The 14,522-nt window shown below is 41.6% G+C and overlaps 1 protein-coding gene across 6 annotated transcripts in view; it reads left to right on the top strand.

The window, feature by feature from the left end:
• Positions 1-14,522, top strand: part of ULK2 (unc-51 like autophagy activating kinase 2) — a 67,567-nt gene that overhangs the window by 22,787 nt on the left and 30,258 nt on the right. For all 6 annotated transcript variants that reach the window (XM_057535714.1, XM_057535716.1, XM_057535712.1 and 3 more), the window contains 4 exons: positions 3-85; positions 1,632-1,679; positions 2,022-2,110; positions 7,915-8,086. In XM_057535714.1, coding sequence (XP_057391697.1) covers positions 3-85; positions 1,632-1,679; positions 2,022-2,110; positions 7,915-8,086 — 392 coding nt within the window. The remainder of the gene's footprint in view (positions 1-2; positions 86-1,631; positions 1,680-2,021; positions 2,111-7,914; positions 8,087-14,522) is intronic.

Here is a 14,522-nt window from a genome sequence, read left to right as displayed (position 1 = left end):
AGCATTCCCAGAGAAACATCACCTTATTTGGCTAATCTCCTTTTGGGTTTGCTTCAGAGAAACCAAAAAGATAGAATGGACTTCGGTAAGTAATATTTTCAAATTTTGTATGTATGCTAGTTTCTAATTTTATTTTTGTGTATTCCAAAATGTTTTTTTTTAATTTATTTTTTATTGAAGTATGGTTGATTTACAATGTTGTGTTAGTTTCTGGTGTACAGCAAAGTGATTCAGTTACACGTATGTATACATTCTTTTCATATTCTTTTCCATTATGGTTTATCACAGGATGTTGAATATAGCTCCCAGTTGAATATGTGCTATACAGTAGGACCTTGTTGTTCATCCATCCTCTATATACTAGCTTGCATCTGCTAATCCAAAACTCCCACTCCATCCCTATGCCCCTACCCTCCTTGGCAACCACATGTAAAGATTTTTTTTAAAGATACTATAGATGTTTCAGAAGAAAATGATAATCAGTTTTACTTTTCTTTCTATCTCTTTGTCTTTTTTCTTTCACATATTTTGTAAATGTATGGAAGGTATGTAAATAGTTAAGATAATCGATAATTTAGAAACTATTATCCTATTTGTCGTTCCACTATTGGCCGACATTTCTCATGGTTACAGAGCAATCTCAGTCTAATTTCTCCGTCTGAAAGATAAAAATATTTACCAAACTACATGACTAAAGTTTAATTCCAATTTTTACCAAACTTTAAGAAAAGATATAGTTAGACTATTTCATCTTTCCCCCGTACAGAAACTGTTAGAGCTGCTGTCTACTGAGAACATTTACTGGGACAGTGAACTGAGTGCTTCTGAGTGTGAGGTAGCTTAGACTAAACCTGACTTAAGCTCATTCCGGATTTTGTATTGTCTGGTGAACCTCCGTGCTGGGCTGTGCCGTTCTCCTTGTCTGCTCGGTGCTATTTCGTAACGGACAATTTGGAGACTTAACGATAAATGAGATGGTCTTCGTGAGGTTTTAAAGAAATAACGAAATAAATTATACAAACAGGAAAAGAGTAAATTAATGAACTGCCATGTACTCACCTACCTATTTATCTTTATCTAATTAGCAGGCTTACTGTGTAGGTTTTATCCTTGGTGAATAGCTGAAGAAACTAAAAATCAAATTAATAGCTTTTTTAAAAATGTGAAACCAGCTGTAGGAATATTTCTTCTGGGATAGAAGAGTAGAGTTTATTATACAAATCAGCTGTCTAAGATTTCCCGCTAGGACAGTTAAGAGCCATAGTTCACGGAGTGATTCGCGAGGGCCTGGTCACAGTTCTCCGTGCCCTTGTCTGTTTGAAGACGGCACACACTAGAGGACGCGTCTACTTTAGTCGCCTCAGGGGTGCTGTGCTGCTAATGGCCACTCTGAGAATTCACACCATTATTTTAAAATTTTCATTCATTAAGAATTACTTATAATTTGATGGGTTTTATGGATGGTTTATAAAATAATGTGCTTTTACATTTAAAAGAAATGGAGTCTATGTAAAGAAGTTAATAATAATTATGTATGATCTCAAGGATATTATGTTGACTACATTGACGAGGTTAACCTATCTGCAAAAATCAACATCAGTTTAATGGTTGCATTCTCATTTTCATTATAGAAGCATTTTTTAGCCATCCTTTTCTTGAGCAAGTTCCAGTAAAAAAATGTGAGTACCCACTTTTTACATTTCTACTTAAAGAGTGAATGCAAGCTTAAGGAAAAATTAGTATTTGGTATTACAAAATTAATTTTTTATGTGCTTCTCAAGATTTCATTGAGCTTTTCTTAAATATTTGTAGTTGTGTTTATTTAATTACAATTCTGTTTTTCCTTCCAAGTCCAAATTGAAAGAGTTTAGTAATTACTGCATTTTTGGTTTCACCCATGGGAGCTGTAATAAGTAGGTGAATGTAAATTTTTGGCCAACACAAAGCTGTAGTAGTTGTGACAGGTTTGCTAGTGGACAGCTCGTGTAATCGCACTCCCTTTGTCGGTGTTTCTCCCCCAGCCTGCCCGGTCCCGGTGCCCGTGTACGCCGGCTCCGCCTCTGAAGGTCCCTGTAGCAGCTCTCCATCCTGTCGCTTCGCCTCTCCACCTGTAAGTCCTGGTTGTATTAAAGGTAACGTTAGAGCCTGTGTTATTGCATCTGCTCACAGAGCCTGCAGATACATGTGGGTATTCTCTTTATGTGTGGAGTTTCCTAGCGCAGCTGAGGCCTGGGCAAAGAGTGCTGTTGTTGAGGCCCTCGGTCTGGACTCTGCCTTATCTGGCTGTGCACACTTCAGCAAGACGTGTCCCCTCTGACTGGTGGGCACAGTACCCTCAGCCTTTCGTGACCAGCGAGGTGGGGAAGGATGTCACTGTGACACGTAGATAGGTAATTCGCATTTGTTTCATGAATGTCATAAACATCGGTCTGGACAGTTATCGTACGTAGAACGTCCAGTGGTGGACAAGCGCCCTCTGAGCGGGCTTCGCTGCCTTAGGCCCCGTAGTCACGGTGACGGGCCCTGTGAGCCAGCTCCACTGCAGCCTCGCCCCTCCGCAGGGCTGCCCGCGCCGCGTACCCCGTGGCCATCTTCCCTGCAGCCTCAGTGCTTCTTCCTGATCCTGAGAACCGACGGCCACTTCTGGTCATTCCTTCCTTCTGCTCTGCTCTCCCAGGTCTTGCCTTTCCGACTTCTGTGCTTTTCTAGACTTTCCCCCACGTCCCTCTTGCTGCCTGAGAGGGCTGTGACCTTGAGGCTTTTCACAAGCCAAGGCCCAGGGGCCGTTGTGTCAGCCACTGCAGGTATTTTCTAGACTGGCCTGGCAAACGTGCATTTCTTGAATTCTGCTGGCAGAAGGGTCGGGGAATCGCAGAGGGAGCTGGTTGGGCGATGAGCAGCTTGAGGCTTAAGAGTCTGGGGCGTGGGAGCTTCCACATCCCTGACTTGCCACATTGCCTATGACAGGTGACTCAATCTCTCTGAGCCTGTTTCTCATAAGTAAAGTGAGTATAATTTACCCACTTCATGGATAAATGAGCAAAAACACCTACTCCAGTGCCTGGCACACAGTAATACTCAGGAAGTGGCAAGTGCTGTTAGTCTTATTTTCCAGGGAAACCCAGTACCCCACAGTGAAAGCAGATGCTGCAGCAGCCTGTTGCAAATGGATGAGTCCTAGAGCTGGCAAAAAACCTTTCTGCACAGCCCTGCAGACTCAAACCAAACAGAAAAAGCAGATGGACTAATAAGACTTACATTACAGTCCCATGAATTTAAAAAAACTAAGAGGGGAAAAAAGTGTTGTCTATTTCCAGTTTCAGTCTGGAATATAGGAAAACACTGGATTTGGAGCGACTGGGGAGAAATGCAGAGGAACTGCAGGGAAAGACCGAAGGGTCTGTTTGGAGCCGGGCAGGACCAGCCTCAGCGCTGGCCCTGCTGCTTGCTCACTGTATCCTACGGGGCGGGTCAGTTACCAGGCTGAGCTGAGCTTCCTTGTCTGTAACGTAGGTTACAGAGGCCTGGTTAACCTCTGGTTGAAGGGGAGTGGGTGGTAGGTAGTATGTAGTGAGTACTTGATAACTGTAGCTACCATGATGGAGCACGTATGTGATACAAGGTGACACGTGGTGTGAAAAGCAGAGATGGTGCTGGAGAAGGACAGCAGGGGAGAACCTGAGTGTGGGGAAGCCTGGGGGATGGTAGGACCCCAAGGGAGGAGAAAGAGAGGGGCCGCCAGGAGGGACGCTGCTGGGAAGTGCTTTGACTGGACAGAGTGTGCTGGGCTTTTGTTGGATGGGGATGCTTTGAAAGGGAGCGCAAGACAGCAGCGCGTCTTGGGCCGCTGGGAAGAGCGGAACACGTGCTCGCAGGGGGAGGGGCGAGGGGCGGGGGAGGGGAGACATACTTAGATGTGCAGAACTTCGGTGGAAAAACCTTTTTTAGAAGGCCTTTTTGAGAAGCTAATGCTTGAAGTGAAAAGAAGGAAATCTGGAAATAAGAGGAGAGCAGGAATAATATAATATAATATAATGTAATGTAATGTAATTTCCAGTTAGTGAGATTAGAAAATGGGATGGTTTGATAGGCCTTGCTTTCAACATAGTCTGCAGAAGTGAGAGGACTTCCTATAGGCACTGCCTTCCTTCCTAGGGCTGCAGCAGACTCTTGTACTGAGGGTGGACGCATGCAGGCATGCCCACGTAACATTCTCTTTTTTACATTCTCACACAAATATCCAGCTGCTACTTCCTTCCAGAGAAATCTTTGGAAGGTGAAAAAGAAAAACTCTGTAACAAAAAACTCAAATCACTCTTTTAGTTATGATACTGGCTATAGGCTAAATGCTATTTAGATAATATCTCTTGAATATCTGTTGCTTTAATCACATTTATTAAATGCCTACTTAATGTGAAGTTTTGGTTGATACCAGTGGAAGATATGACCAGTTCCCTTCATTGAGGAACTTTTAGTTTAATTGTGTGGAGAAGAGTCAGGTAAAGCATCGCTATAGAAGCATATGTATACACGCCTTTACTGCCTGTGGGAGTGTGGATGAGGGGCATGAAATCAGACTAAGAAGCCAGCAAAGATGCTCAGGAGAGGCACTGAGCTGAGTTTTTTGTTTTTGTTTTTGTTTTTTTATTTATTTATTTTTGGCTGCGTTGGGTCTTTGTTGCTGCGCGCGGGCTTTCTCTAGTTGCGGCGAGCGGGGGCTACTCTTCGTTGTGTTGCGCAGGCTTCTCATTGCGGTGGCTTCTCTTGTTGTGGAGCACGGGCTCTAGGCGGGCGGGCTTCAGTAGTTGTAGCACACGGGCTCAGTAGTTGTGGCTCGCGGGCTCTAGAGCGTGGGCTCAGTAGTTGTGGTGCACGGGCTTAGTTGCTCCGCGGCATGTGGGATCTTCCCGGACCAGGGCTTGAACCCGTGTCCCTTGCACTGGCAGGCGGATTCTCAACCACTGTGCCACCAGGGAAGCCCTTGAGCTGAGTTTTGAAGGAAGAGTAAGCACGGTGAATTTGTAGAAGAGTGGCGTTGTAAGCAGAGGAGTCCCTGTGGAATGGTGACCCGCTGAAGGAATCTGTAGCCGTCCTTGGCCACAACGTTTATTAGAATTAAGTTCAGCTCCGTAGTCTCCCTGGCCACATTTCAAGTGCTCATAGCCACATGTAGCTGGTGGCCACCACGCTGGATAGAACAGAATTCTCCCATCGTTGCAGGAAGCTCTGTTGGACAGGTTTCTCTGACGATTCAGTCTGTAGGGTGCAGAGAGCTTTGGTGATGTGCTGAGGGGAAAGCAGAGCCAGAAGGGTAGGGAGAGGCTGTGTCTTGGCAGAATTTGGGCACCGAGCAGAGGCTGCCAGACTTTTTGTGGTGAGCCATTTGAGAGATTCTAAGTGGAGGCGTCATCTGATCCGCTGTGTTTTAGCGAATAAATCCCTCTGTACGCGGGTGGAGGATTGGATCGGGGACACGGAGAGAAGCCTCTCCACCAGATCAGAGAGAACAGCCTGTGACCATTGCAGACTTTTCGGTTTGGGTTTGGTTTTGCTTTGTTTTTATTGAGAATGAGGGCCTGAAGTAAGTCAGCAGTAGGAAAGGGGAAGACGAGGGGCCAGGAGGAGCAAGGCGAAGCGTTCGTGGCGCTTGGATCGCTTGAACTGGGGACCTAAGGAAGAGGGTGGTCTTGACGGGACCCAAGTGGGTGGACTCAGATGGAGCCGCTCGGCGAGGGAGCGCAGAGGCGATGCGCTGCGGTGTGCCGGCGCGGGGGCCGGCGCGGGCAGCCTGGGAGAGGCAGGGCTGCAGTCGCCCCTCTGGCAGTGGTAGCCGAGGCAGGAAGGTGAGAGTGACCCCAGGTGAGGCTGCGAAGTGTGCGGAGTGGAGGCCCAGGGTGGCCCTGGGGGATCCCGCAAGCCCCTCCTCTCCGTCAAGGGGCAAAGGAGACTAAGAAGTCGCGGAGAAAGCAAGAGAGTAGCGTCACTGAACGGAGGGGGTGGGTCAGGAGGAGAGCGGCCCACAGTGTCGGAGCCGCAGAGGCAGGTAACTGAAGGCATAGAGGAGCCTCCGGAGAACGCGGCCACAGGGGTCCCCGGTGGGCTTCATAAGGGCGGCTTTGGTGGAGGGTTGAAAGCAGGAGGTGGGTTATGGTGGGTTAGGCGACACGCAGGGGGTGAGGAATTGGGGTCAGTGAAGACTGAAGTTTCAGGAAACGCTGTTAAGTGAAGAAGGGAGAGAAGATGGTAATTGAGAGGGTTGCATTGATTTGAGATGTGGAAAAATTGAACATGTTTGTGCGCAGAGGGGAAAAAGCCAGAATAAAGGGAGAGGGTGAAAGTGTCAGGAGCAGAGGGGAGTGACCTGGGTCCTTGAGGAGGTGGGGAGCGTTAGTGGAGAGATGAGCTTTGAACGCAAGAAGCATCTCTTCCACCCAAGTGGTTGTGGATGAAGGTGATTTTATAAATAGCAAAGGAAGAAACTGAGAGAGTTCCTGCCTGGAAAGAAATGGCACTGGAAAGAAATCGTGGAGTTAGATACTTGGGATCCAGCCCAGCTCAGCTGCTCTTCAGTTGGCAGATTTCCTCATCTTCTGAGTTTTGTTTATTTATATATGAAATGGATTTCAGAACAGGGCCGAAGTTAGATCATACACAGAAAGCTCTTAGCAGTGCCCAGCCCGTGGTAGGTGCTCTATAATGTTAGTCCCTCCATCTTCCTCTCTCTTATAACCTTGAAGCATAAGTGCTCTTCAAAACGTGATAAGGAGAATTTATATCATGTGTATGTCAAACACACACATACACACAAAGAAGTGATCAGGAGATTTGAGACTGATTTCATTGCTCCGTGACCTTCAAAGGAGCGCCAGCAGTTTAAGACTGGGGTTTAAAGAGCATTTTGTAGTATTTTTCTTTTTCTTAAATAGAAACAAAGGTTAAACATGGTAATGGTTCGTTTTAGTGAAACACAACTAACAGTGAATGATTACTTTCTTTCTTTGGGGCTATGTGGGTGGAAATTAAATATAACTTAAACATTCAAAATGTAAAACTATTACGTGATTAAACTACACCTAAATTTAAAAAACAAAACAAAACATGGTAATGGGGACCTAACACAATAAATTATGAAGTTCATTGTTTTAGGAAACTGTTGTATGATGAAGACATTCAATTAGAGTTGTCACTAGTGTCCTTGAAGTGGGCAAGTGTCAAGAGGTCTATAGCTACTTACGCCCACGTATCTTTAAATATCTTTATATGCTTTTCTTCCCTTCCTGTCCTATCTCCCACAAATCAACTCCTTCCTCTGACAAAAAAGAACACAAAAGGAACACACCCACGCCTGTAAGGTTTTCTAAATCTCTCCTTCTGGAAGTGTAAATAATCTCTGTGCTTACATGCCCTTATCCTTACTGTTAACATGGTCTCTTGCTTTTCCTTTTATAATGTTTTCTTCATTGGAGATTTAAAACTTTCTGTGTGCAGGATGTCATTAATTTTAAGTCCCTGGACGTTTTGTTTTAGTCATTAAGTAAACAGGTATTGAGTATCTGCTTTGCTAGGCCATGCGCTGAAACGGGGATGTGGAGATGATAAAAACTCACCTGAACCATTTCAGGAGAGGCAGCGTGTACATGTGATAACTGGTATGATGGTTTTTTTGTTGGTTTTTTTTTTTTAGTATGATGTATTTTTAAGTATCATTTTTGGAAAACACTGTAGAAGTCATTATGCAAAGACACTTTAAACTGTGCTTTTCTAAGGGAAAGATTTTCCAAAGAGATTTTTTAAAATCTTAAATGGAATTGAACTCTATGCCACTTTCATGAAAAAAATATTCCTTAGTCTGATGGCTATTCTGACTTGCATTTTATTATGAGGCCACTTTTAATTTTATGTTGTTAATTTTAGTCCCTTCCAGATATGCAGCATATTCAGGAAGAAAACTTATCCTCCCCACCATTGGGTCCTCCCAACTATCTCCAGGTGTCCAAAGATTCTGCCAGTACTAGTAGCAAGAACTCTTCTTGTGACACGGATGACTTTGTTTTGGTTCCACACAGCACCTCGTCAGACCACTCATGTGAGAATCTTTTCTGCTTGTACACATTATATTTCTGAATTGACTAGACTAGCATTTTTTAACCTTCATATCACGCTCTCTCGTGTAGGACACCTTTTCAAATGGACATTTTATTTAGTTGATGGAATTCGCAGAACTATCTACCTACCTTCCTGTAATCTGCTTAGTCATCTTCTATAAGACAGTAACCTTGGATTCTGAAGGTAGATGAAAACTTTGTAGGAAGTGATCTCAAATTCTGTTTGTATCCAAACAGAAAGGAATAGAGAAGCCAACATAATGAGAGAAATTAAATTTAAGGAAAGGAATTAAAAGAAGACCTCTTTTGGAAAAAAACTGAGAGTCAAAGGGTCTTAAAAACAGTCTGGATGGTGCTTCAGGAGCTACTGGCCTGAGTTCAGGAATGAGTCTCATAAATTTACAGGAAGAATTTTTTATAAAGGAAGCAGAATCCAAGCTGACTAAATACAGTCAGGGTTCTGTGGAACAGTGAAGGGCACCAGAAAACCTACAAAAAGAGAAGTTAGACAAAACCATGAAAAAGGACGGAAACATGGTTTGGAAATTTGATTACTTTCAGCAAGTGAATAGTACCCAGTTGACTGCGTGCAGATGTAGAAGGTTGGAGACGTTTGTATCAAGAGGTCTCTAGTTGTTTGTCAAATACGTATTTAGTAGCTGCTTACGTTCACCCCTGCGCTGGCTGTTGTGAAGGCTGTGGCCCTAGACCAAACATGCTTCAGGGCTGATTGGCTGGGGCAGGGGAAGCACACGGCACATAAGGCAAGCGGCAGGCCCTGATCCGTGTGCTGAGAGCTGGGAGCTGCCTTTAAAACTCATCCTGTGTGGTGGTTTTATTTCACTAAAAAGTTAATTAAAACTTTTAAAATTGTGAAATATTTCAAACAAAATAATACGGCAGATACTCAAATCATCCACCGTGCTAATTTTATTTATGTCAACATTTTGCCATACATGTTTTAGATGTCTTTTTAAAGGAATAAAGTGCTGTAGGTACAACCAGAGCACCTTGCATCATTCTTCTCTTGCCAGAGATATATTCTTCCTCTTGATCTGTAACTCTAATATGCCCCTGTATCCATAAAGAACATAAAGTATTTTTATGATTTTAGTTTCAAGTAAATGTTATATAGAATATTGTTTTCTATAGTTTGCTTTTTTATTCATATTTTTGCTGTGTATCTAGATCTATAGGTGTGTATCTAGTTCATTTTAATATATGATATTTACAGTGCAACTAAACCACCATCCATTTCCCTACTGATTATGCCTTGGAACATTTCTTTTTACTGTTCAAAATGTGTTATAAGAGATGTCCTTGTGCCAGAATTTCTTCCAGGTGGATGCTCTAGATATGTATAACTTTAACTCTATAAAATATTGGTATAAGCAAGTTGTAGCCACTAACACCTCTGCCATGCTGCCCCAGTGTTATCATGGTGCCTTCTAAAGATTTTCATGGGTTTTTTTCATATTTAACTTTACCTGGAATTAATTTGTGTAGATGGCATAAGGGCTCTATCAATTACCCTAGCATTATTTATTGAATATTCTGTCCTTTCTACACTGATATGCAATTCCAGACTTGTCGTATCAGGCTTATATAAAGGATTTGTTTCATTGTGTGTGTGTAAGATGGGGTGGAAGGTGATGGTGGGGAGCATCCTAGAATTCTGTGGAGTCACCCGGGCTATTCTTGGCCCCCTTCCCCCCCCCCCCATATAGTTTAATTTCAACTTGAAAATCCTACAAAAAACCATTTGGGGATTTTGATCAGCATTGTACTGATTCTCTAAGACCTATTCAGGGACCTAGAGAATTGTCTGCTCAAGAATGTTTGTGTGTTTGTTCCTCCACTTACTTAGATTTCTTTAGTGTGTTTTGATGCATGTTTATACTTTTCTACGTAAAGGACGTTCACACCTTTTGTTTTATTCAAGTTACCTTTGGTTTTTTTTGTACTATAAATGTTGTCTTAAAAACATTTCTTTTTTTCCCAAACTGCTCCTGTCGAGGTCTTTTTATGCTGCCAAATCCCAGGGGTCATTTCTCGGTCCTCATCTTTTTGATGTGTCCACAGCATTTGTTACGGTTGACCACACCCTGTCATGTAATTAGTAAAAATTTGTTATTGTGAAGTATATCACATGTATAAGATAGTTTTTTAAAAGATTTAATTTCTCCTTTTTGGCCACGGCACGCGGCTTGCGGGATCTCATTTCCCCAACCAGGGACTGAACCTGGGCCACGGTAGTGAAAGCTTGGAATTCTAACCACTAGTCCCTCAGGGAGCTCGCCAAGATTTAATTTTTTAGGGCAGTTTTAGGTTATACAACAAAATTGAGAGAAAGGTACAGAGATTCCCCATATACCCTTATGTACCCCTTATTGCATAGCTTCCCCCATTGTCATCATCAGTCACCAGAGTGGTACATTTGTCACCAACGATGAACCGACATTGACACATCATAATCACCTAACGTCCACAGTTTACTTCAGAGTTCACTCTTGGTGGTGTACATTCTGTGGTTTGGACAAATGTATAATGACATGTTTCCACCATTGTTATTATACAGAGCATTTTCACTGCCTTAAAAATCCTCTGTGGTCTACCTACTTATTTCTCCCCACCTAACCCCTGGAAACCACTGATTTTTTTTTTTTTGAAGGGGACTGCAGCTCCTGCATTGTGGGTGGGACTTGAGGCTCCTCTGTACAGCTCTCCCTCCCTCTTTCCTACTTTTTTTTAAATTGAAGTATAGTTAATTTACAATGTTGTGTTATTTTCAAGTGTACAGCAAAGTGATTCAGTTATACATATATGTATATATGTATTCTCTTTCAGATTATTTTCCATTATAGGTTATTACAAGATATTGAATAGAGTTCTCTGTGTTATACAGTATAGGTCCTTATTGGTTATCTGCTTTATATACAGTAGTGTGTATATGTTAATCCCAAACTCCTAATTTATCCCTCCTTATCCCCTTTGCTAACCATAAGTTTGTTTTCTATGTCTGTGAGTCTATTTCTGTTTTGTACATAAGTTCATTTGTATCATTTTTTTAGATTCCACATATAAGTGATATATGGTATTTGTCTTTCTCTGTCTGACTTACTTCACTTAGTATGATAATCTCTAGATCCAGCCATGAAGCTGTAAATGTCATTTTTCATTCTTTTTTATGAGTAATTTCCATTGTGTATATGTACAACATCTTCTTTATCCATTCTTCTGTTGATGGACCTTTAGGTTGTTTCCATGTCTTGGCCATTGTGAATAGTGCTGCTATGAACATACGGGTGCATGTTATCTTTTTGAATTAGAGTTTTCTCCAGATATATCCCCAGGAGTAGGATTGCTGGATCATATGACATCTCTATTTTTAGTTTTTTGAGGAATCTCCATACTGTTCTCCATAGTGGCTGCACCAATTTACATTTCCACCAACAGTGTAGGAGGGTTCCCTTTTCTCCACCCCCTCTCCAGCATTTATTATTTGTAGACTTTTTGATGGTAGCCATTCATACTGATGTGAGGTGGTGTACCTCATTGTGGTTTTGATTTGCGTTTCTTTAATAATAAGTGATGCTGAATATCTTTTCATGTGCCTGTTGGCCGTCTGTGTATCTTCTTTGAAATTTCTGTCTTTTAATTGTGCATTTAGACCACTGATGTTAAAAGTGATTATTGCTGTACCTGGATTAGTATCTACCATATTCATTACTGTTTTCTGTTGTTGTCCTTGATCTTTGTTCTTGTCTTTGTCTTCCACTCTTTTTCTACCTCTTGTGGTTTTAATTGAACATTTATTATGGTTCTATTTTCTTTCCTTTCTTAGCATATCAATTATACCTCTTTTTAATTTTTTTTAGTGGTTGCCCTAGATTTGCAATATACATGTGTAACTAATCCAAGTCCACTTTCAAATATGCTATACCATTCATAAATAGTGTGGGTATCTTATAATATCAATAACAAAGTAATCCTAATTCCTTCCTCCCATCCCTTGTATCACTGTCATTAATTTCACTTATATATAAGCTACATAAGTATGTATGTATATATACACATAAGATATGTAGGGAAGCATACATAACTGAGTACATTGTTGCTGTTGTTATTTTGAACAAATTGTTACCTGTAAACAGCTCATGGAGCTCAATATCAAAAAAACAAACAACCCAATTAAAATACGGGCGGAAGACCTAAACAGACATTTCACCAAAGAAGACATACAGGTGGCCAAGAGGCACGTGAAAAGATGCTCAACATCACTAATTATTAGAGAAACGCAAATCAAAACTACAATGAAGTATCACCTCACACCAGTCAGAATGGCCATCATCAAAAAATCTATAAATGATAAATGCTGGAGAGGGTGTGGAGAAAAGGGAACCCTTTTGCACTGCTGGTGGGAATGTAAATTGATACAGCCACTATGGAGAACAGTATGGAGGTTCCTTAAAAAACTAAAAATAGAACTACCATATGACCCAGCAACCCCACTACTGGGCATGTACCCTGATAAAACCATAATTCAAAAGGACACGTGTACCCCAATGTTCATTGTAGCACTATTTACAGTAGCCAGGACATGGAAACAACCTAAATGTCCAATGATAGGTGAATGGATAAAGAAGATGTGGTACGGTATATACAGTGGAATATTACTCAGCCATAAAAAGGAATGAATTTGGGTTATTTGTAGAGATGTGGATGGACCTAGAGTCTGTCATACAGAGTGAAGTAAGCCAGAAAGAGAAAAACAAATATCGTATATTAACGCATATATGTGGAATCTAGAAAAATGGTACAGATGAACCTAGTTCCAGGGCAGGAATAGAGACGTAGACATAGTGGATGGACATGTGGACACAGTGGGGAAGGGGAAGCTAGGACGAATTGGGAGCTTAGGTTTGACATAAATACACTTATCATGTGTAAAACAGATAGCTAGTGAGAACCTGCTGTAAAGCACAGGGAGATCAGCTTGGTGCTCTGTGATGACCTAGACGGGTGGGATGTGGGGGGGTGGGAGGGAGGTCCAAGAGGGAGGGGATATATGTCTGCATATAGCTGATTCATTTCATTGTACAGCAGAAACTTAACAACATTGTAAAGCAATTTTACTCCAATTAAAAAATAATAATAAAAATAAAAGTTTTTATTTTACCTTCACTTATTCTTTCTTCAGTGTTCTTCCTTTCTTTATGTAGATTCGGTGTTCTGATCCATATTATTTTCCTTTTCTCTAAAGAACTTCTTGCAAGGCAGATCTACTGGCAACAAATCCCCTCAATTTTTATTTGTCTGAGAGTCTTTATTTCTCCTTCATTTTGGAGGATAATTTTGCAGGGTACAGAATTCTAAGTTGGTGGTTTATTTCTCTCAACACCTTAAATATTTCCCTCCACTCTCTTTCTGCTTGCATGGTTTCTGAGGAGAAGACTATGTAATTCTTATCTTTGTTCCTCTGTAGGTATGGTGTTCCTTTCCTCTGGCTTCTTTCAGGATATTTTCTTTATGTTTGATTTTCTGTAATTTGAAAATGACATGCTGAAGTGTAGTTGTTTGGGGCATTTACCCTGCTGGGTGTTTTCTGAGCTTCCTGGATCTGTGGCTTGGTGTCTGACATTAATTTGGGGAAATTCTCAGTCATTGTTTCAAATATTTCCTTCTGTTGCTCCTCTTTCTTCTCCTTCTGGAATCACCATTATGCATATGTTATACCTTTTATAGTTGTCCCACAGACTGTGGATATTCTGTTCTGTTTTTTGGGTGTTTTTTTTTTTTTAAGTCTTTGTTCTCTTTGTTTTTGGGTTTTCAAGGATTCTCTTGAAATAATACTCTTGCTCAGAGATTCTGTCCTCAGACATGTCCAGTCTACTAATAAGCACACCAAAGACATTCTTCATTAATGTTACAGTGTTTATCTCCAGCATTTCTTTTTGGATCCTTCTTAGGATTTCCATCTCTGCTTACCTTGCCCATCTGTTTTTACATGCTGTCTGCTTTCCCCATTAGAGCCCTGAGCATATTAATCATACTTGTTTTAAATTTCCTGTCTGATAATTCCAACATCCCCACCATGTCTGGTTCTGATGCTTGCTCTGTCTCTTCAAAGTGTGGTTTTTTTTGCCTTTTGATATGCCTTGTAATTCTTTCTTTTTTTTTAAAGAAATAAGATTCTTTTTTTTTAATACATTTATTTATTTTATTTATTTTTATTTTTGGCGGTGTTGGGTCTCCGTTGCTGCGCACGGGCTTTCTCTAGTTACAGTGAGCGGGGGCTACTCTTCGTTGCAGTGCGTGGGCTTCTCATTGAGGTGGCTTCTCTTGCTGTGGAGCATGGGCTCTAGGCGTGGGGGCTTCAGTAGTTGCAGCACTTGGGCTCAGTAGTTGTGGCTCGCG

Source organism: Balaenoptera acutorostrata, chromosome 20, assembly GCF_949987535.1.
Source record: "Balaenoptera acutorostrata chromosome 20, mBalAcu1.1, whole genome shotgun sequence".
In the NCBI taxonomy this organism is placed as follows: Eukaryota; Metazoa; Chordata; class Mammalia; order Artiodactyla; family Balaenopteridae; genus Balaenoptera; species Balaenoptera acutorostrata.
Note: the sequence above shows the minus strand (reverse complement) of the source record. Positions and strands in the feature narration are given on the sequence as shown.